The 21,835-nt window shown below is 34.8% G+C and overlaps 1 protein-coding gene across 1 annotated transcript; it reads left to right on the top strand.

Moving 5' to 3' along the window:
- The first annotated feature begins 1,868 nt into the window (after positions 1-1,868).
- LOC111720008 lies at positions 1,869-20,246 on the top strand. Its single transcript, XM_031958689.1, has 4 exons — positions 1,869-2,275; positions 2,570-2,606; positions 2,700-2,736; positions 13,407-20,246. The coding sequence occupies exons 1-4, from the start codon at positions 2,081-2,083 to the stop codon at positions 20,164-20,166; spliced, it is 7,029 nt and encodes a 2,342-aa protein (XP_031814549.1). The 5' UTR covers positions 1,869-2,080; the 3' UTR covers positions 20,167-20,246.
- Positions 20,247-21,835: the final 1,589 nt, after the last annotated feature.

Here is a 21,835-nt window from a genome sequence, read left to right as displayed (position 1 = left end):
AGTATAGTACCAGACATATAATAGATCCTTAATAAATACTTATTGTTAACTGAATGAGTCGAAGAATTTTCACTGAGGGATCAGTTTAGTTATTTCACAATTATGACATTTGGTTTGGTTCCAGATTTAGTGAGGTGGTTTATTATTATTATTTTAACAAAAGTTTCATCATAGCCTGTAAGAAGCAGAACTAGAAATGACAATTATTCCTTCAAACAATGGCCACATCTACAAATCAATATTTGGTCCTAGGAGCCTAAATTTTAGTAGTGAAAGAGGTCTTAAAAGTGATCTAGTCCATTTTTTTTTGTTCTAGCTTTGAGGAATTGGGCCAAATAGTAAAGTGACCTTCCCAAGATCACATAGGTAGTCATTGACAGAGTTAAGATTATAAATCCAGGTGACTCCAATTGCAATGTTCTTTTCAGTGTGCAAAACTGGCCATACCACTTAAACCATCTATTGATGACAAGATCATTGGCACTATAGCTCACATTAATAACGTCCTTTTCATAATTCTTCTAGATAGTGAGTTTTATGAGGCTGATTTTACAGAGAAGGAAAATTACTTTCATCAAACGTGGTCCCACACCTAGAAAGTGCCTGAGTCTGAAATTGTATCTAGGAATCCCAGTTCCAAACTTAACCCTACTTTTACAATATCACAATGTGTACAATATAGAGAGCAGCTAGATGGTACACTGTGTAGAGCACTGGGCATGGAATCAGGAAGATTCATGAGTTCAAATCTGACTTCAGACACTAGCTGTGTGCCCCTGGACAAGTCACTTATCCCTGTTTGCATCAACTCGTCATCTGTAAAATGTTCTGGAGAAGGAAGTGACAAACCACTCAAGTATCTTTGCCAAAAAAACTCCAAATAGTGCTACAAAAAAAAACTCAGATATGACTGAAACAACAACAAAAAACTTGATTCCTGTCAATTCTCTTAAAAAGGCTCCCAAACAGAAATAATTAATAACAAAAAAACCAACTTTGCCATAATTTCTAGCTGTAGAAACTTTTCCAGATTTGACAAAAGAATGAATGATTTCTCCTAAAAATTGTTTCTCTCAACTGTGAAAGTTGATACCTTGATAACCTTTTTTATCAGTTTTATTTAAAAGGGTTGGACAAAGTGATCTTTATATACCTTCTAGATCTAGATTTAGATCTAAATCCATATTCCTATAGAATTTAAGCTGCTTGAAGGCAGGAATTATTCCATTTTATATTTTTTGTTGACAGAAACTTGTGTTTAATAAATGCTTGTCATTCATTAAACTGAATGATTAGCCTCAGATACTTACTATATGAGCCTGTGCAAATCATATAACCTCTATTTGCTTTAATCTACTGGAGAAGGAAATGGCAAACTACTCCAGTATCTTTGCCAAAACAATAAGGAGTTGAACACAACTGAAAAATAACAAATAAGGGACAACTAAATGTCACATTGGATATAGTACAAGGGTTGGGTTCGGGATGACCTAAGTTCTAAACCAGCTTCAGAACTTACTAACTGTGTGACCTTGGCAAATCACTTATATTTGCCTCAGTTTCCTCATCTGTCAAATGAGCCAAAGAAGGAATTGAAAAACCATTCCAGTATCCAATATTGCAAACCCCAAATGGAGTCACAAAAAGTCAAACATGAATTAAAACAACTAAAAAATAACAACAGAAAAATCTCGTGATGTTTTCTGAAGTCAGTAAGGCTTGTTTTTCAAGATTTTAATAAACCAGGTGGTCAATGGTAACGAATGTCTCCCTAAAATCTAGTTTTCTTAGTGGCTAGAGTCACTTGATATGAGCTCAGTTAGTCCCACTATGACACGTTTCTCACTGCAGTCAAAGCCAAGACCAGTCACTGTTACACTTGATAGCACAATGGGTTGTAGTGATACTTCCCTCTGACAGAGCTCTGACTGTGGTTATGAAAAATGGCTATTCCAACTATGAATATTTTCAGGCATTCTAATTGAGGACTTAAGAATGGAACACCGACCCCGAACATTATAAACATTATATTACTCTAAAAAACTGATATTGTTGAGTGAAGAAAGGGGAGATAACAATAATGGAAGAAGAAACAGCTGCCATGTTATTGAACTATCTTGAATCCTGGGGTTCTAACTATGACTGGAAGGCTGTTTTTTGTATGACCTTCCTTGTAATTACTTTTGAGCTACTCCTCCTGGAACTTTGTAGGATTTGTCATAAAAAGCTTGCAGAAAGAAAGATCCAGAAAGAGAGCAGCTCAGATTCTTTGGAGGTAAGAGTCAATGTGGTGAATTAAAGGAGAGTTAGGTTTATTTTATTGTTTCCAATTTTTTAAAAACACATTTTGTTAAATGTCCAAGTCAGACATCTTAGTTTGCATCTTTTAAAAAATCTGATATTTTTGTCATTATTTTTCACTGATATACTTCTTGAGTCTATTGCTTATTAATAAGCAATGTGCCCCTACTCCTTACAGGTCCATATCAACTTCCAATTAAAAAAAAATAGAAAACAATTAAGCATATTGGTTTGCTATTCTAACCTATCATTTTCTTCTTTGAAACAGGAGGAAGAAAATACTTTTCTGAAAAACTTTGGATATGGTAAATGTGCTGCCCATTTACTAAATTTCTATTTGATGTAAACCACTAATTGTGCTATCTTATTAATTGTTGTTTTCCCCTATTTACCTATAGAAGATTGGCCACGTACTCAGTTACCTCCAAAAAGAAGGTAAGTGAAATATCTTGGCATTTTAAACTGTATTAGCTATACTTTGTCAAATTTAATCCTTTTTTTGTTTTAAAAATCATGGGTTTTTTTTTTTGTTTTCAAAAAAGTTTCCATTTCCAAGAGTTTGGGGATGTAATTTGGATAATTATAAAAATTGTTTAACATATAACATGAAAAATAACAATTATGAGGATAAATAATGGCTTATATAGCAGCACTACAATTTAAAAATCAGCCTATTCACTTTTTTAAAAAGAAAGCAATCGTTGTTTATTTTCCAAATCATTACTTTCTCCCCTCTTTCTGAGACAGTCTTAACCCTATTTTTCAAATATCTATATCTATTTCACTTTGGAACTTGTATCTACTTATCCTTGTCTTGCTTTCTGGCAATAAGTAAACGAAATCTACTTGACAACTTTTTTCATATTTGAGTATAACTATTTCTCTAAATTTTGTCTTTTTCTAAGCTAGACATTTCCACTCATTCAACCAATTTTCATAAGATGTTCAACCAAACTTTTATTATTCTGGTACATATCTTTCAGTACATTTTCTAGTACAAGATATATCATTGTAGCTTACCAAAGCTGTTTGGTTAACACATCTTGCATTATCTGCATTTTACTAAAATAAGAGTCAAAGAAGCATAGTCAAGAGAGCATTAATTAGTCTTGAAATCAGGAAAGATATGTGTTTACATCCCATTTCTGAAAATTACTAAATATCTTAACCATTCTTAATTTCTCTGAACCTCGTTTCTTCAATTGCAAAGTGTTTATAATGATACTTTTATAGTGTCCATCTCACGGGATTGCTGTGAGGCTCAAAAAAGATTATTTACATAAGATACTTTTTGCAAAGTTTAAAGTATTACACAAATAATAGTGATTATTATTAAAATATCCAGATCTTTTCTAGATGAAATGTTACCTAGATACACTTCCCCATCTTTTGCTTGCAAAGTTATTTTTTTTGAATCCCATATAAGATTATATTCTTTTTTGTTGTTATCTTTAATTCCAAATACAGCACTTTTCATACTATATATATTATTATATATTATTACATATATACATATATATATATATACATTATTCATATTATACTGTGGTCATTACCTTCTTAATTGTTTCCAAGAGAATAGACAAGGATAGAATAAAAGGGCCAAATGATATCATGGAAATTTAGGGGGAAAGAGGATCATTTTAGTTTTAGATATGTTTGACTTTTAGTGCTGGGACTTGGAGAAAAGTTAGCCTAGTGATGTAAAATTGGGAATGACTTAAGATAATAGTCAAAGCTGTAGAAATAGATGATATCACCACGGAAGGAGATGTAGAACAAGGAAAGAAGACCAAAAAAAAAATCACTGGAAACAACTAAGTTATGGGAATGACAAGAGCAGGTAAAAGAGTTAGAAATTAAATGATTACATGGATAATGCAAAGAAATTATCAGAAATACAGTGAATAGAGAGAATCAAATGAGAGGGTTTGGTGTAGAAAAGTCATGGAAGATAAGGGTTGAGAATAGTTTATTGCATTTGACAATTAGGACTTCCTCAGTGAGCTCTGAGAAAATAATTTAAGTTGGGTAAAAGGGAAAGAAGCCAGATTTCAATTATGTGGATAGTGAGAAAATGGAAGCAATAACTGTAGATAATAAGTTGAAGATATTTAGCAATTAAAGGAAGAAAAGGCATAGAAAGTAACATGAAAGTTGCCTTCTGCAACATCTGAGGAGATCGAGTCATCTAAGGGAAGGTCTCTTAGCTTCCATTCCCCTTTACTTCAAAGCTTTCCTATGCTTTCCTTTCGGTCTCTTGCTTCAGAAGAAGTGGCTTTTTTGACCAAAGTTAACTTGTTCGTTATGCTTTAGATTTCATAGCAAGTCATTTAAGACCCATAATCATATGGTTTCATCATTTATAACTCATTTCATATTTCTCTACTAGAGTTCCACCTTCTAGACAATCTAGCTTACTAGCTAATTCCCAAGCTTTCCATCTTTGCTTTTGCACAAGGGTCTCTACCCGCCTGGAATGAATGCCATTCTCCCCTTTGTTATTAAGACAAGAAAAGTTTCATTGCAACCATTATTATTTGTCATTTTAAATTGTGCTAATTATATTAAAAGACATGCAAATTTTGAGGTTATAGAAGGAGCTTGCTAACATGGGGAGATCCTAAAGCCATGGTGGAACTGTGCCTACATTACCCACACTTCTGAATGTATTTCCACATTTATCACACTGCACAAGAAAAATCAGATCAAAAAGAAAAAAAATGAGGAAAAAAACCAAACAAGCAAACAACAACAGCAACAACAAAAGGTAAAACTATTATGTTGTGATCTACATTCAGTCCCTATAGTCTTTTCCCTGGATGCAGATGGCTCTTTCTATTATAAGTCTATCGAACTGGCCTGAAGCAACTCATTGTTGAAAAGAGCCAAATCCATCCCAGTTGGTCATCACATAATCCTGTTGTTGCTATGTAAAATGTTCTCTTGGCTTTATTCATTTCACTTGCCATTAGTTCATATAAGTTTCTCCAGGCCTTTCTGAAATCAGTTTGCTAATCATTTCTTTTAGAACAATAATATTCCATTATATTTGTATACCATAAGTTATTCAGCCATTCGCCAACTGATGGGCATCCATCCACTCAATTTCCAGTTCCCTGCAAGTACAAAAAGGGCTGCTACAGATATTTTTGCATATGTGGATCCTTTTCCCTTCTTATAATCTCTTTGGGATTCAGACCCAGTAGAAACATTGTTGGATCAAATGGTATCCACTTTGAACATAGTTTCAAATTGCTCTCCAGTATTGTTGGATCAGTTCACAACTCCACCATTAACAATGTATTAGTGTCACAGTTTTCTCAGATCCCCTCAAACATTTATTAATATCTTTTCCTATCATCTTAGCCAATCTGAAGATGTGATATAATACCTCAGCCAATCTGAAGATGTGATATAATACCTCAGAGTTATTTTAATTTGCATTTCTCTAATCAATAGTGATTTATAGCATTTTTATATGACTAGAAATGGCTTTAATTTCTTTGTCTGAAAATTGTTTGCTTATATCCTTTGCTAATTTATCAATTGTAGAATGTCTTGTATTCTTATAAATTTGAGTCAGTTCTCTATATATTTTAGAAATGTGGTCTTTATCAAAACCCTTGGATTCCCCTCCCCCAGTTTTCTGCTTTCCTTCTAATGTTGGTTGCATTGGTTTTGTTTGCACAAAACCTTTTCAATTTAATATAATCAAAATTATCCATTTTGCATTTTATAATGTTCTCTACTTCTTGGCCATAAATTTTCCTTCTTCATAGATCTGAGAGGTAGACTATCCCTTGTTCTCCTAATTTTCTTATAGTATAACCCTTCACGTTCAAATCATGAACTTATTTCCACCTTATTTTGGTATAAGATGTTAGATGTTGGTCAATGTCTAGTTTTTGCCATACTATTTTCTAATTTTCCCAGTAATTTTTGTCAAATAGTGAGTTCTTATTCCAGAAGCTGGGGTCTTTAGGTTTATTAAACACTGGATTACTGTAGTCATTGACTATTGTGTCTTCTAAATCTATCCTATTCCACTGATCCACTACTCTATTTCTTAAGTATCAAATGGTTTTGATGACTACTGCTTTATAATATACTTTTAGGTCTGGTACAGCCAGATCACTTTGGTTTGTTGTTTGTTTTTTTGTTTTTTGTTTCCCATTAATTCCTTTGAAATTCTTGATCTTTTGTTCTTCCAGATGAAATTTGTTATTTTTTCTAACTCTACAAAATAATTTCCTGGCAGTTTGATATTGATATGGCACTGAGTAAATTTAGGTAGAACTGTCATTTTTATTATATTAGTTCAGCCTATCCATAAGCATGTAATATTCTTCCACCTCACCATTCTTAAGAACCCATAGAGCAGTCCTTATATCTGAGAACTAACTGAACCTACTTTGGAGCCTTTTGTATATATAGTCCCAGCTCAGCAGTCACCTCATAGGTATTTTTTCCTCATGTAGGAAACATTTGTAAAATATCTGAATATGTTTTCAAATAGAGAGTCAGTTTGTGGATTTTGCAGTTCTCTGAGTAGTCCTGCAATGTAGAGGAAGATTTTATTTGTTAATTATCTAAGAGTCTTCTTTGGAGAAAAGAGAAAAAGAGTTTAAGACTGTGAAGAGGGAAAAAATGAACTCAAATGGTGAGCAAAAGATTTCCTCTAAGCATGGGAAATATAGGGAAAGCTTATCAAAGCAGGTTTACCAGAAGCATGAGCTTCTAGGATTAGCTTCTCACTGGTCAGTTCCCCCTTATACTCTCCTCCCTTATGAAATTTGCCATCTTTGGTCAAATTGACTGAAGTATATTTGGTTAACCATATTGCTATCCACAATCCAGAACTGTCCCCTAAAGTTCTGGGGTGATTTAAACATTGTTCTTTTTCTTGCTTTCCAAATGCTACATAGGAAACAATCAATGTGGCCCAGAATCTATACAATCTTACATGTTGTAGGCAAAAATTTTTACGAAGTTCATCATCTTATTTGCTTGCTGAGTGCTTACCAAGGCCTGGCTTAACCTGGAAATAGTCTTCCCTCCAACTCAATAAATAATTGGTAATAAAGAAAAAGACAAAGATCTAGCTTTCTATTTCAGAAGGAAACCTGAACTCTATCAATTTTTCCACATAAACTGGAACTCTTTCTATAGATATTTAGGAACTGGGAACTACCTCCCTTTCAGGTGAGAAAACAATATTGAGCCAACTTCCTGAGGATCCAGACAAAATTTTCAGGTGTTCCTTTCTATGCAGAGTACTCTATTTTTTTTTAAATTTAATAGCCCTTTATTTACAGGATATATACATGGGTAACTTTACAGCATTAACAATTGCCAAACCTCTTGTTCCAATTTTTCACCTCTTACCCCCCCCCCACCCCCTCCCCTAGATGGCAGAATGACCAGTAGATGTTAAATATATTAAAATATAAATTAGATACACAATAAGTATACCTGACCAAAACGTTATTTTGCTGTAGAAAAAGAATCAGACTCTGAAATATTGTACAATTAGCTTGTGAAGGAAATCAAAAATGCAGGTGTGCATAAATATAGGGATTGGGAATTCAATGTAATGGTTTTTAGTCATCTCCCAGAGTTCTTTTTCTGGGCATAGCTAGTTCAGTTCATTACTGCTCCATTAGAAATGATTTGGTTGATCTCGTTGCTGAGGATGGCCTGATCCATCAGAACTGGTCATCATATAGTATTGTTGTTGAAGTATATAATGATCTCCTGGTCCTGCTCATTTCACTCAGCATCAGTTCATGTAAGTCTCTCCAGGCCTTTCTGAAATTATCCTGTTGGTCATTTCTTACAGAACAGTAATATTCCATAATTTTCATATACCACAATTTATTCAACCACTCTCCAACTGATGGACATCCATTCAGTCTCCAGCTTTTAGCCACTACAAAAAGGGCTGCCACAAACATTAGTATGCAGAGTACTCTAAAACTTCTTTAGAAATAATTTCTTTTGCAGTCACACAAATTTTTGAGATTTTGTTTTTTAAAATGCGTTAACTCTTTGATTTTTGATTGGTAAATTCAGACTATTTCCATTTAATTTTATTTATGTTAAATTTTATGTCTTATTGTTTTTTGTATTTTTGGTTTTAATGTTTATATGAAATGAACACTTCTTAAAATGGCTTCCTTTTTCTTCTTTGAAATAATTTGTGACTAAATTGTCAGAATTTTGTTTTCTAGAAACTCCTAATTCTCTTAGAGGTTCAAATGTGTCACACAGAATCATGGCAATCATTCCCTAACCATTCTGAAATCTGCTTTTGAAAGTTTTGAATGCATATCTGACTATACTAAACATTACTTTTATTTGTTACTATGAGTTCTAAGATGACATGATCACTTTTTTTTCCATTTCTCACTACTGTTATTATATCAGCAATAGGCTTACCAAAAATGCATGCTTCTAGGACTTTGTTCTCATTGGTCAATTCTGCCTTACATTCTCCTCCCTTTTAACATTTGCCATCTTTGATCAGGTTTTGACTGAAGTGCACTTGATGCACAATTGGATCTACTCAGAAAGTCGATCTAGCTGTTGGCTCTTAACTAGCTTGGGCCTTTGCACAACAGGAGGGATGGGATTAGAAGAGTGACCTAGGACCCCCAAAAAAGAAATTTCAGCAACCTAATCCATCTTCTTTGGGTCTGATTATCCCACACCTAAAACCAGAAGTTCTTAATCTTTTCTAATACCATTGACCCTTTTTTTTTGGCAGTTTAGTGAATCCAGATTTCTCAGAATGTTTGTTGCCTAAATTGATAATTGAAGAAATGCTAAATTTTGGATAGTGATTAGCGGGAAAAAAATTATTTTTTCCTCATTCAAGTTTTTATAGATATCCTGAAATCCATCTACAGAATTTTTGGGCTTCTGTGGACCTCAGATTAAGAGTCTCTGCCTTAGACCCATCACTCTGATTGTGTTCCCTGCTTTATCTGCTACCTAGACTTCTTGTTGGATGGCTTTCTGTCCTGGTTTGGTGAACTTCGAAACTTGTTCTTCTTTCCCTACTGCTTTTCTATTCCTGACATCACCACATTAGTTTTGAGAAAGTCTTAGCTCCTTAATCTCATATGATCTCTTCCCAGTAATGACACCTGAAAATTATCCCAGATTAAAGGAGGTAGAGGAAGGATCTACTACCTTTTACTTTAGGGATCTCCCCCCCCCCTTAACATCCCTTACTACCTAAAACATTTATACCAAACCTCCTTGTGCTGAGAGATTTTCTAACCATCTCATGGACATGGGCAAAAATCTGTAAGATAGAGAATTTTAAAATAGCAGTTTAGAGTAATTGGAGTACAGAGACAAATCTGTAGTGAAAAGTTCAAATAAAATGTTTTGAAAGGAAGTACAATTTTATTATTTCCCTTGACTATTTTGGAATGCAAAGTAGATTTAAAACAAAACAAAATAACAACCTTGTATCAAGTAATAAGCCTCTCACTTTAGAGCCTCTGACTGGGTCCTGCTATATTATCCCAAAACAATATTTTGGGACCCTTATATATCCAGTGCCCTAGGGTTATGACGTTATTACTCTAGGTAGGCAAAGGAGTCTGGTTATTGTGGTACTAATAGTATTCAAACAGTAAAGGTATATAGGACCATCAAATTGTGATGATGGAGTAACAAACTAAGCAGTCTTCATTAGTTTATCTGTTAAAGTTGCCTAGAATTGTGCTTCTTTTATAGTTAAAAAATAGCATTTCTAAGTTCATATCCTTTGGGCAACTTATACAAAGTATTCCTGTCTTCTAACAAATGACATTTTTATAGTTTTAGTTTAAGTTTAAGTTTAAGATCTGCAAACTGCTTTGCCTATATTTTATCATAAGAACCTCACAATTTTGTAATAAAAAGAAATATATATATTATTGTTATCATTATCATCTGCATTTTCCCAATTTTCCTTCTACTCTCTTATTTGATTTTCAAAATCCTTTTTGAGCTCTTCCATGACCTGAGACCAATTCATATTTTTCTGAGAGGCTTTGGATGTAAGGGGCATTCTCTTTATCTTCTGAGTGTGTTTTAAACTTCCTTGTCACTATAGTTACTTTCTGTGATCAGACTCTTTTTTCTTTTTGTACATTTTCCAAGCCTATTACTTGACTTTTACCAATTTGTTGAAGTAGTGCTCTCCTTTCAGCATGGAAAGTGCATTGTCCCAAGCTTCAGGGTTTTGTGCAACTGTTTTCAGAGATACTTCTAAGGACCTGTAAGTTTTCAGTTGTTCCAAAATAATAAGATCTAAGGAGAAGTGTTTTGAGTCAAACAAAGTGTTTTGAGACAAAACTAGGAGAAGTCTCTCCTAGCCTGTACTGGGGTCTGTGAATGACCACGATCACTCTTTTCCCTTATCCATTGGGACCACAGTTCTGGTGTGCCTCGTGCTTCTCCTCAACCTGGACTGCCATTCAGGACTGTGATCTGGAATAGGGGCAAAGAAAAACAGAATCCTGCCTTATTGCTAGCAAAGAGACCCCTGTAATCTCTTTTTGACCAGTTGTTTGATCCCCTTACTGTCTGTAGCCTGAGAGCTTTGGAAGCATCTGCTGCCAGGGCTGATTTAGTGGCCCCCTGGGCCTGCTCTTGGTATGTTGTGGCCAGAGCCTTGCTGGTACAGCCTATGCTGGATTGTGCTCCACTCCTACTCTGACAACCTTCTAAGTTGTCTTGGGCTGGAAAATTGTTTCACTCTGTCTTTTTGTGGGTTCTGCTCTCCTAGGATTTTGTTCAAAATACACTCAGAAGAAGATACAGAGAACAACCCTACATCCAAAGCCTCCAAGAAAAACACGAAATGGTCTCAGGTCATGGAAGATCTCAAAAGGATTTTGAAAATCAAAAAAGAGAGGTAGAGGAAAAATTGAGAAGATAATTGCAAGTGATGCAAGAAAATCATGAAAAATGAATCAACAGCTTGGAAAAGAAGATAACCAAAAAAAGTTAGCTCATTAGATACTTGGAGGGGTTTGGGGGAGAGCTCAGGCAAGTCTCCGCCTTTACTCCTCCATCTTGGCTCTGCCTCCTATAGCATCTCTCTTTGGGTTCTTCTTGGTGAAGACTCTAGAGTCTCTTTATCAGAGACCTCACTTGAAAACTTGTGTGAACATTCACTAGATTTTTCAGATTTTTATCTCTGGACACTAATAAACCTGTTAGTGGCAATTTGCCCTAAAACTACCCTATAACTCTGAGGCTCAATGTTCTCTCCTCTTATTACCCTAAGCATCTTCTATTCTTTTATTTTAATGAGTAAAGGGAGAAAAGCATAAAGAGACCATGCTAAGTACAAGGGGCAAGGTCATCATTGTGAACTATTCAGCCCATCAGCCCATTCAGCCCATTCAGCTGAATAGATTCAGCCCACTGAAAGGCTGAAAGGAGCTTTGCCCTTTGTCTTTATGACCTATAAAATTTTTTATGGTTTACAAACATTATCTCATTCAGTCTTCACAATAGTCTAGTGAAGTAACTAGCATTAACATAGCCTTAAAGGTTTGCAAAACTCTTTTAAAAAGTTATCTCATAGGCCAGCTAGGGGATATAGTAGATAGAGCATGACCCTGGAGTCATGAAGACCTGAGCTCAAAGCTGGCAAGTCACCCACCCCAAATCATTAAAAATGTTATCTCATTTGATCCTTACAATAATTCTGGGAGTTGGTGCTTTTATCACCCCAAATTTGCAGATAAGGAAACTAAGGCACAGAGAGTTTATGATGATTTGCCTAGGATGATACAAGTTAGTAAATGTCTGAGGCAGAATTGAATTCAGATTTTCCTGTCTCTAGGTCCAGCAGTTTATTCACCATACTACCTAAAAACTGCCTGGAAAAAATAAGTTAATTAATTAAAAAGAAGTAAAACTGCCAAGTAGGTAAATAATGCAAGGTGGTTTTTTTGTTTTGTTTTATAGATGAGAAAAATGAGATCTGTAGAAGTTAATGATTTATAGAAAGTCACTTAAATGACAGAGTTAGAATTGCAAATCATAGATCTTTCTGAGCAAGTCCATTTCTCTTGGTACTTCACAAAACTTCAGCTTTCCACTAAAATTCCTTACAGATTTTTTACTTGTGCTATAATAGTTCATTCATAGCTAGGTGGCACAGTAATTAGAAAGTTGATTCTGGAATCAACTATTTCAACTGGAATCAACTAAGTTCAAATCTGGTCTCAGACATGTACTAACTATGGGACCCTGGGCAAGTCACTTAACTCTGCTTACCTCAATTTCCTCAATTGTTAATTGAGCTGGAGAAGGAAATGGCAAATCACTCTCGCATTTTTGCCAAGAAAACTCCAAATAAGATCATGGAAAGTAACAACAACAATAATAGCTCACATTGAATGTGATGCCTTAAAAGTAATCAAAAACAGGATTCCTGGAAATAGTACAAATATATTTTTTTTCATTTTGTAATTAAGAAAATTGGGATTAAGAATAAGTGAAATGACTTGCCCAGAGTCACACAGCTAGTATGTATCAAAGTTAGAAGTTGAATCAAGATGAGGATGATATAAATAGCAAAGTTATAGTAAAAATATAGAGGCTTTTCCTCTTTCTGTTGTATCCTCCAAAATTTATGATCAAAGAAAAATTATATAATAGACTTCTGGAATATAACCTGAAAAATCAAATTTTACCAAAACTCCAACCCATGATATCAATTAAAACTGAACCAAAGCTCAAAATCTAATTTCATTTCATTACACCATGCTGTCTTCCCATCCTAAATCTTAACTCCTATAGTTTGGGAGGTAGGAGGCCTCTAATTAACCTGTCTTTTTTTTTTTTAAGACCTTATTATGTTGATAAGGGGAAAATAAATTCTTGGAAATTTATAAAATAATTCCTTTCACCGAATCAACTGATTTGTTGAATGAGTAGCAAATCCTTTTGTAATGTAATTCAACTCCTTGCTTTAGTTGTTTTGCAAATTTGGATTTTCATATTTTTTTTCTTAATCAGGACATAACTGTATTAGAAAAAATATATGCCAAATATAACTTTATGTAATATTCTATATTTTCTTATAGGCTTGCATCTTTATCAAGGAGTCAACTTCTGTCTTCCCTTGACTCCCAGAATACAGAATACATCATTAATGAGATGCTTTCAACTTCATATGAAACATGGTCTGGTAATAGTGATAATGAAAGCCAATTAAGTTGGCCTAGTGGCAGTGGAAGCTGGCTGTCATTTTCAAGTGAGGCTATTTCATCTTCTTCATTTTTAAATTCAGTACACAGGAAGCGCCCTTCTAACCAGAAAAGATTTTCTCATCTTATGTTTGAAACACCACCATTCTCATCAAGAAAATTATTACCAATAAGGAAAATGCATGTAAATAAAAATAAGAATGTACGGTTTTCTTCTGATCATAACTTTTTGAGAAAATCCAAAGTGACATTAGAAAATGATGATCTAGATCTGACACCATGCCCTTCAGCTCATTTATATCTTCCCAGAAATCAAATCAGGCTTCTAGAAGAGAATTTGAGAAATCAAATCCCTTCAAAATCTCAGCCTGTGGTAAAGATTAAAACTACTTATCAAAGCTCAAACTTTGCAAAATTGAATCAAGCTCCACCATACCCATCAGAAGAAACTTCTTGGAAAAGAGAGAAAATGCCCCAAGAGTCATTATTTCACTACCAAGGTGATATTGGGCCCAGTGTTTTCTTCCATCCTCAAACTGAAGTTTCAGTCCAGACTGAAGCCCCAGGCCAGGCCCATGATTGTAATCAGGCTCAAAACAGTATTAATATCAAAACATCTATAAAAGTTCAAGATTTATCCAAGTTCCCAAATGCTTATTTGGGGAAACCGTTCACTACTAACTTTTTAGATGAAAGTCCACCAATTTTATCTCTGAGAAAAGACAAAACAATAAATCCACATATATTAAATATCATGGAGAACATAAATATTTTAAATCAAGAGGAAGAACAGAAAAAAAGTTCGATATTGCCTAGTACTTGTATACCTATTTCAGCTCAAACAAGGCATAAAAGTGGAATTTGTTCAACAGATTTGAGAAATACAATAGGTCCCAGAGTTGTGAGTATCAAGGCAAGGAAAAAATCATATTCACAGCTACTTAATATTCCAGGCTATGGTACATTAGCCAGTAGAAAAAAACTGGAATGGCACATTGCAAAATCAGAAAGCACTTGTGAAATGAATACATGGAATGCCTTACCAGATTCAGTTCTGAAAGCTCTACAAGGTTCTGTGCCCAACTCATCTTTTGATGATCATAGAATAAGGACAAATACAGATAAGCCAAGAGACACAAGAATTAAGTTTTTTCCACAGGTACAGAGCAAAAAGTTACCACAGAAAATATCTTATGCACAGCCACTTGAGAAGATACCTCGATCAGTGGAAAATAAAGGTGAGTTTAGAAAATCAACAGATACCTCTAGATGTATTTCAAAAGACTCAGATATCAAAAAGCAGAAAAATAAACACTATGGCATGATCAGAACAGGATTAACTGTGAACAACAAAGAAAAGGGTTGCCTATCATATTCAAATAAGACAGACTTTCTTGCTCTAAAGCAAGAAACCCAGCAACCCAAATGTGTACATCAAACTGCTTTGAATTCTGATTCTTTCCCCAAGAAGTTTTCATTTCAACCTGAGTATGCAAATGAAATAAATGATGCTATTTACCCAGAGAGTTTTAAAATGTCAAATTCACTGGGAAAGAATATAACAAATAAAACTGACATGCCTGAATATGAATGTTCCAGAACTGGAAAAAGGCTTAAATTGTTTAATTCAAGGCAGAAGACCCTGCAGCCAAGAGTAGTATTAAAATCTTTTCTCTGTTCTATTTTTGCTCCTGTAAAGTCCCCACTTCAACGTGAAAAACAGGAGAAAAAAGAATATTTTGAAGAAGACATGAATAGAATAATGCAAGATCAATCTCAAGGAGCAGAGGCATCATTAATTGAAGTCAAATGTGAACCTCTCTTTGATTCAGAAAAGATTGCTAATCTCCAAACTGCACCCTACCAAGAAGACAAATCACTAATTAAGACACAATTACTGGTGGAGAGTGATAGCCCAAGAGATTCCATGACCCAAGGAAATGATGCAAATCAGCAAGAATGGTTTACTACAAAGCTTGAGGGGCAGCCTGATAAAAAATGTTCACCGATAACTATTTCAAAATCTGGGAGTGCCATTAATCCCGGTGTACCTTCACTTGAACAAACACCAACAGAAATCTCAGAAGACTCAAAAACACCAGTATGTCTTCTAAGTAGTGAAGAAATCAAAAGATCTCTTGAGAACCACATGAAAGCAACAAATATTTTACATTCTATCTACTCCACTGTTCCTAATCCCTCTCAAATTAAAATCAAATATGTAAAAATAATGGAAGACAAAAACAATTCAGTATGTATACCTATAATTTGTGAAGAAATCAAACCATCTGAGTCAAAAGTAGAAAGTGGAGTTGATTCAAAATTTAGCAATGCCCCCATGACCAGTCCAAATACGACAAAAAAGCAAATAGTGGCAGACTTTAAAAATACAATTCCTTCTCCAGAAATAAAAAAGTCTGATTCTTGTGAAGTGAGTGAAATTGATACAAGTCTAACAAAGTCAGATGCAACTAGTATAGAAATACTATCAGATGTTAATTCAGTGTGTTGTGCTTCAGGTCGTGAAGAAATCAAATTACCTCCTGAGACTCAGATAAAAACTGAAGACTTTTCAGAATCAAACATTACCTCTATTCCTTGTCCATGCTCAGCTGTAACAGTCCAATCAGTGGAAGACATAAAAGAGACAGTGACTTCTTCGGTTTGTGAAGAAATTCAAAAGCCTCCTGATGACACTTCACAGTCTAGTGATGTATGTTTTTACAATTCACCTCCAGCTGAACCAAATTCTTTAAATTATGAAGAAAAAATTAAAAAATCCCCTCGACCGCACAAAGCAAAAAAAGATGTTTTGGAATCTATATTTACTTGTGCACCCAACAAAAGTTCTAGGAAAACGAAAACTGTACAGGTAATAGCGGACATGAGCAATTTAGTGTGTTCTTCAGTTGGTGAAGAAATGCAAAAGTCTTTCGAGAGTTCCACTATTTCAGAATCTTCAGACATGTCTATTTCCTTTCCTCCTGAAGCTAAAAGGAAATCAGTGCAAACACTAGAAGATGTGAAGAAATCAGTATGTTCTCCAATTTGTGATGAAATCATAAAGTCCTTAGAGTCTCATATCACGGAAGCTGTTTCAAATTCCATAGATGCCTCCACACGTAGTCCATGCTCCATTAAAAAGAAATCAGTAGAAGTAGTATTGGATTTGAAAAAATCATTGCTTTCTCTTTCAATTCCTGTAGAAAGCAAAAGGTCCCTTGAGTCTTACATAAAAACTGGAGGTGTTACAGAATCTAGAGGCACCTCCATCCCTGTTCCATTTCAAAAGAGAATATCACAATTAGCATCAGACATGAAAAATCCATCATTTCCTCCTTCAGTCTGTGGAGAAATGCTAAATTCCCTAGGCACTCACATAAAAATTCCTCCTGAGAGGAACTGGGAAATTGACAGAAAAAGAGAGAAGTTTCCACAGGAAGAAACATTTCAAGAGAAAAAGGGTCAAGAACACGTTGTAGCAGATATAAAAAAAGAAATGCAGGCTTCCACATATCTTAATGGGAGAAAGAAAGGCCAACGCATTGTAATACCTGGGAACTTCAAATCACAATCGTGCTCCATTTCTGTTCTTGATAGGCTCACTGCTAATGAAAAAACAAAACTTATTTTTCATTTCCAAAAAAAGAGACTAGAGTTGAAACAGGGAAGGATCCATACAATAGCCATTGAATCTTACCAAAAATTACCTTCTCTCATCAAACCATGTATTTCAAAAGACGCTCACAGTGATAGGCGAGTATTTCCAAGATGTAGAAAATTAAAATTTATGCTCCAGGAAGAAATTGATTCCATAGAGATGAACTTAAAACACAAATACTTGATGTTTCTTCTTGGACTCCCTATTAATAGTCGAAGATCATTAAAAGAAATCATCCCAAAGGTTGTAACTCCAATCCCTGAAATGATATACCAGAAATGTACAACTAAATATATTGAAAAAAATGTGATAGTAATTAAAAAAGAAGTTAGGGAGAAATTAGAATCACACATTCGTGAAAAACAAAAACGTCGTTTTTCAAATTCGGTTATGAGTTCTTTTCCCCAAAGCTTCTTCCCCAGTCCTCCCAAAAACATATATGGTCCTGAAGAAGAAAGTTCTGTGAAAAGAGTCATCTGTTCACTTTTCATTGAGGGTGAAACAAAGAGGAGTTTACCCTGTTATTTGAGAAAAGTGACAGCTGAGCAGAAGGATGTCATTCCCTCAAAATTAATGAAATGTGAGAATACAACAAAAGAATTATGCCCTGTCAGCAGTATGAAAGCAGTGATTGTTAACAAATTAAACGTCACAAATTACATCAATGAGAACATTAAACAAGCTGTGGAGGTCAATATGCAGTTAAGGTTAAACCAAAAGTCTTCACATACACCTGCTGAACCTAAGGGACGATTGTTTCCTCTAGTTTTCCAGAGATTCACAGTCAATGATTTAAGAAAGTTTGTTACACATTTTTTAGTTAAAACATTGGAGATCAAAATGAACATGATTCCTGGAGTAGTGGAAGAATCCATTAAAATGGTAGATAATGAGGTCCAAATAAAACCTCGATTAGAATCAGTTTATTATACTAACAAAGTCAAAAAGCCAAGGAGCACAAAATTGCCATTCATGGACCCCAAATCTCTTCATCAAATAATTCTTAATTTACAACACAAATGTCTTATGACTCTCTTGGGGCTTCCTGTTGAGACACAGTCCCCAAAGCTGACTATGCCACCCAAGTATCTGCCCAGACCTAAGCTTAATAAAAACCGTACAACTGTACACAAGGTTGGAAACCAAGTTTGTTTTTCCATTGACATGGAGAAATTAGAACAACATATCTCTTTCAAAAAGCAGAACCCCTATAAAATTCCTCCATCAATATTAAAATTATTAAAGTCATTTTTACTATCTGTTTGTCCTTCTGAATACATTCCTAAGGCAATGGATGACAGAACAATTTTGGGGAAAACCCCTTCTCTGAATAGTTCCAGCATTATCTTTGATTCTCAATGTTTAACACAAAAAAACAGAGATGATCTTTCTTTGAGAAAACGCCATAAATCTCTAAGAAAAGAGAAATTCAACAATCATTTAAAAGTATCTCCAAAGTTGAGTAAAACTGTCCCTGATCCTCCAAAAGATGCACCAACAAATATTGACAATTCTGAAGATTCAAAAGTATCTTGCTTTCAGAAAGTGGAAATTTGTCCTGAGCCAGAGAAAAATACACGTAAATCACCTCCCACACCTAAGAAGGTAGAATTTGTTACTGCTCAGACAAACACTGACATAGTATTTGACTTCCATAAGACATTACCTCAGAAGACTGAAAATGCTCCTGATTTCTTTGAAATCCACAGTGACCATTCAACATCATCTGAGATTTGTGACATCTTTGAAACTAAGAAGGGAGTTAAAGCAAAAGCTGAGAGCCATAGTTTAAAAGCCTTGCCTCAGAAGACTGAAGTTGCCTCACCTCAGAAGACTGAAGTTGCCTCACCTCAGAAGACTGAAGTTGCCTCATCTCAGAAGACTGACGTTAACCTTCAACGTCAGGAAAATGTCCAAAAACCTGTCCAATTAAAGAAGTCTCCTCCTCCCCCCAAGAAAAGAGTAGAAGTGGAAAAGCCTTCCCAGAAATCTGTCAAATTAAAAAAATCTCCACCTCCCCCCAAGAAAAAAGCAGAAATAGAAATGCCTTTCCAGACACCAAATGTGATCTTCAGGACCTTTAAAAAATCCTGGGAAAATGTACCTTTATCAGATGGTGGTCCTTTAAGGCAGGATCAGAAGGAAATGTGTTTTGACATTCCATTTAAATTAGAGGAATTTATTTCTTTGGAAAAACGCAGCAAGACAAACCAAATCAGCACCAAAACAAAGCCAGTTTACCAAAAAGGAGATTTATTTCCCCAAAATATCCAAGTTTCTGAAAGATACAACTCGCTCATAACGTCATCTTACAATAAAGCTCATCAATATAGAAAAAAGAAATTGCACCCTAAAATTAATTCTCCTTACTGGATGTCTAATAGTTCATTAGAAAGTCAATCCATGCCATATTCATTACCCAGAGAAGACAGGCTTTCAAGGAAAACACGGAATCATACAAGCTGTCCTTTGGCTTCCCGAACTGACCCAAGCATCAAACTAAAACTTGAAGCAAATGATGGGAAAATAATTCTGAGTGTAGAAAATAAAGATGGAAAGAAGCCCAATGTTGATCTGTCCAAAGAGAACACTATGAAACCTGACCATTCTTACAATTTTACAGAAAGTCAAGAGAAACAGAAAAAGCAAGAAGTATATGACTCTGGTTTTAAAAGTCCAGGGCGGCATTTCTTAAATAAACCTAAATCAATTTTAAAACAGCAAGAGATTGACTATTTTCATTTTAGGAGAAAAAACACTCAACCTTTTTTTTATGCCTGCACACCAGCAGATACTCCAGGGAATACATCCAAGACCATTCGCTGGAATATCCCTAAAAATACTTCTGGACAGAGTAAGTTTAGAATTCCCTTGGTAGCAAAGTTTTCAAATCCAGAGAAAATATGGAATTCATCAAAGAAGTTTTTGGAGTCAGTTTCAGAATCCTTTAACTTATGCCCGGTCCATCAAAAATGATGCAAATCAGATCTAGATCTCTCATTGATGAGAAGTAAATGCTGTCAAATTGTGAAGTAATAAAACCAAGTAAAATCCCATTTTTTTTCTCAGTGGAGTATTTAATAAATTGATTGTACAAATCACACAGGGTGGGGGCTGGTGAGAAAGACTTTTAGTCTGGGGGTTCTTGGACATCATTATTGGATGATGACTTCTTAATAACAAAGACAATCCTGGGACTCTAGTGGATGCTAGTTTACTCTGAATTGAACTAAGGCTACAGAATGTCCATTAAATGTGCTGTTGATAAAAATTTTACCATCCCTGAAATGAGTCAAACATCAAAGTATAAATAACATCGAGCCAGTTTTTTGTTACTATGTCTTATTTGAAATGTTCCTTGAATCCTTGGTCTCAGTGGTGTTGATTTTCTCTCCCCTGATATGGATTACTACTCTGATGTGTGATAAGTAGCTCAGTCTTTCATTTAATCCTTTTTTTTTTAACCTAATATGTTGAATCCTTCCTTTGGTTAATTTATTATTACATGGTACAACACTCATATAGTCTTTTATCCCTCATTTGACTATAACCCCCTTTTTATTTTTCTCATCTTCTGGTGAAGGAACATAGCAGAAAACGGCATTGGATTTTTAAAGCAGAATAGTAGGGTTTTAATCTCAATTTCATACTTACTGCTGGTACAATCTTGGGCATGGCTGGTACAATCTTGGGCATGGCACTGTAGCTTATTGGGTCTCAGTTTTTATAAGTGGATTAACCTAAATAACTAAGGAGACTCTTTCCAAAACTGAATATTATATCTTTTATGACCTTTATTTTGTACAATCATCATGAGTTTATGCCATAGACTATTTGGAGAGACTATAGATCGATTCCATAGGAACAAATGAGGTAATATTTGTAAAGCACTATAGCACAGTTCCTAGAACATAGTAGATGCTTAATTAATGCTTAGTAAATGCTTGTTAAAAACAATCATGAAACAATTTTTAAGGTAACAGATCCATCTTTTATCTGGTGGCCCCTCAGGCTGATGTCAACTGACATTGTCAAGAGGAGCTAGATAGAAAAATATGATTTTGGGATATGTTGAACATGAATTTGAGGAAAGACAGAGAAATTCAAGAACATAGACAGCTAAGACAAATGCAAGAACAGAGAGAGAAAGATATTGGAACAGGGAGAGTCTTATTCTGCATTTGATCTGCCTTTGAACATACTTGGATCCTCCACCAGTGATGAGACTCTTCCACTGGCACTAGTCTACTCACTGTGTCTTGTGCAAAGCACACCATCTTCATTTTCCCTGGCTGCCCACCCCCCTAGGATTGTTCTTCATCCTCATCTCTGCCTTTTGGCTTTCCAGAGCTCTTTCAAGTCTCAACTAAAATCTTACCTTCTTTAAGAAGCCTTTTCCAGTCTTCCATGATACTGCTCCCCTTTCTGATGATCATACACAATGCACATATGTGCTATATATTTGTATCTATATAATATATATACACCTGTGTACGTGTGTTTATATGCATGTGCACATGTACATATTCTGTATATGTATATGAAAGAATATGCATATATATGTTTAAAACATATATATTTAGTCATTTGAATATTGGAATATATGTCTGCTCTATTAGCTTGCAAACTCCTTGAGAGCAGGGAC

This window comes from Sarcophilus harrisii, chromosome 3, assembly GCF_902635505.1.
Source record: "Sarcophilus harrisii chromosome 3, mSarHar1.11, whole genome shotgun sequence".
Classification (NCBI taxonomy): Eukaryota; Metazoa; Chordata; class Mammalia; order Dasyuromorphia; family Dasyuridae; genus Sarcophilus; species Sarcophilus harrisii.
Note: the sequence above shows the minus strand (reverse complement) of the source record. Positions and strands in the feature narration are given on the sequence as shown.

What these genes read in the sequence shown, in the direction of transcription:
- LOC111720008 (XM_031958689.1), top strand. Translation starts at nt 2,081, where the DNA reads ATGGAAGAAGAAACAGCTGCCATGTTATTGAACTATCTTGAATCCTGG. An exon ending in GCAGCTCAGATTCTTTGGAG is followed by an intron (nt 2,276 to 2,569) that starts GTAAGAGTCAAT and finishes TCTTTGAAACAG; the next exon opens with GAGGAAGAAAATACTTTTCT. An exon ending in TCTGAAAAACTTTGGATATG is followed by an intron (nt 2,607 to 2,699) that starts GTAAATGTGCTG and finishes ATTTACCTATAG; the next exon opens with AAGATTGGCCACGTACTCAG.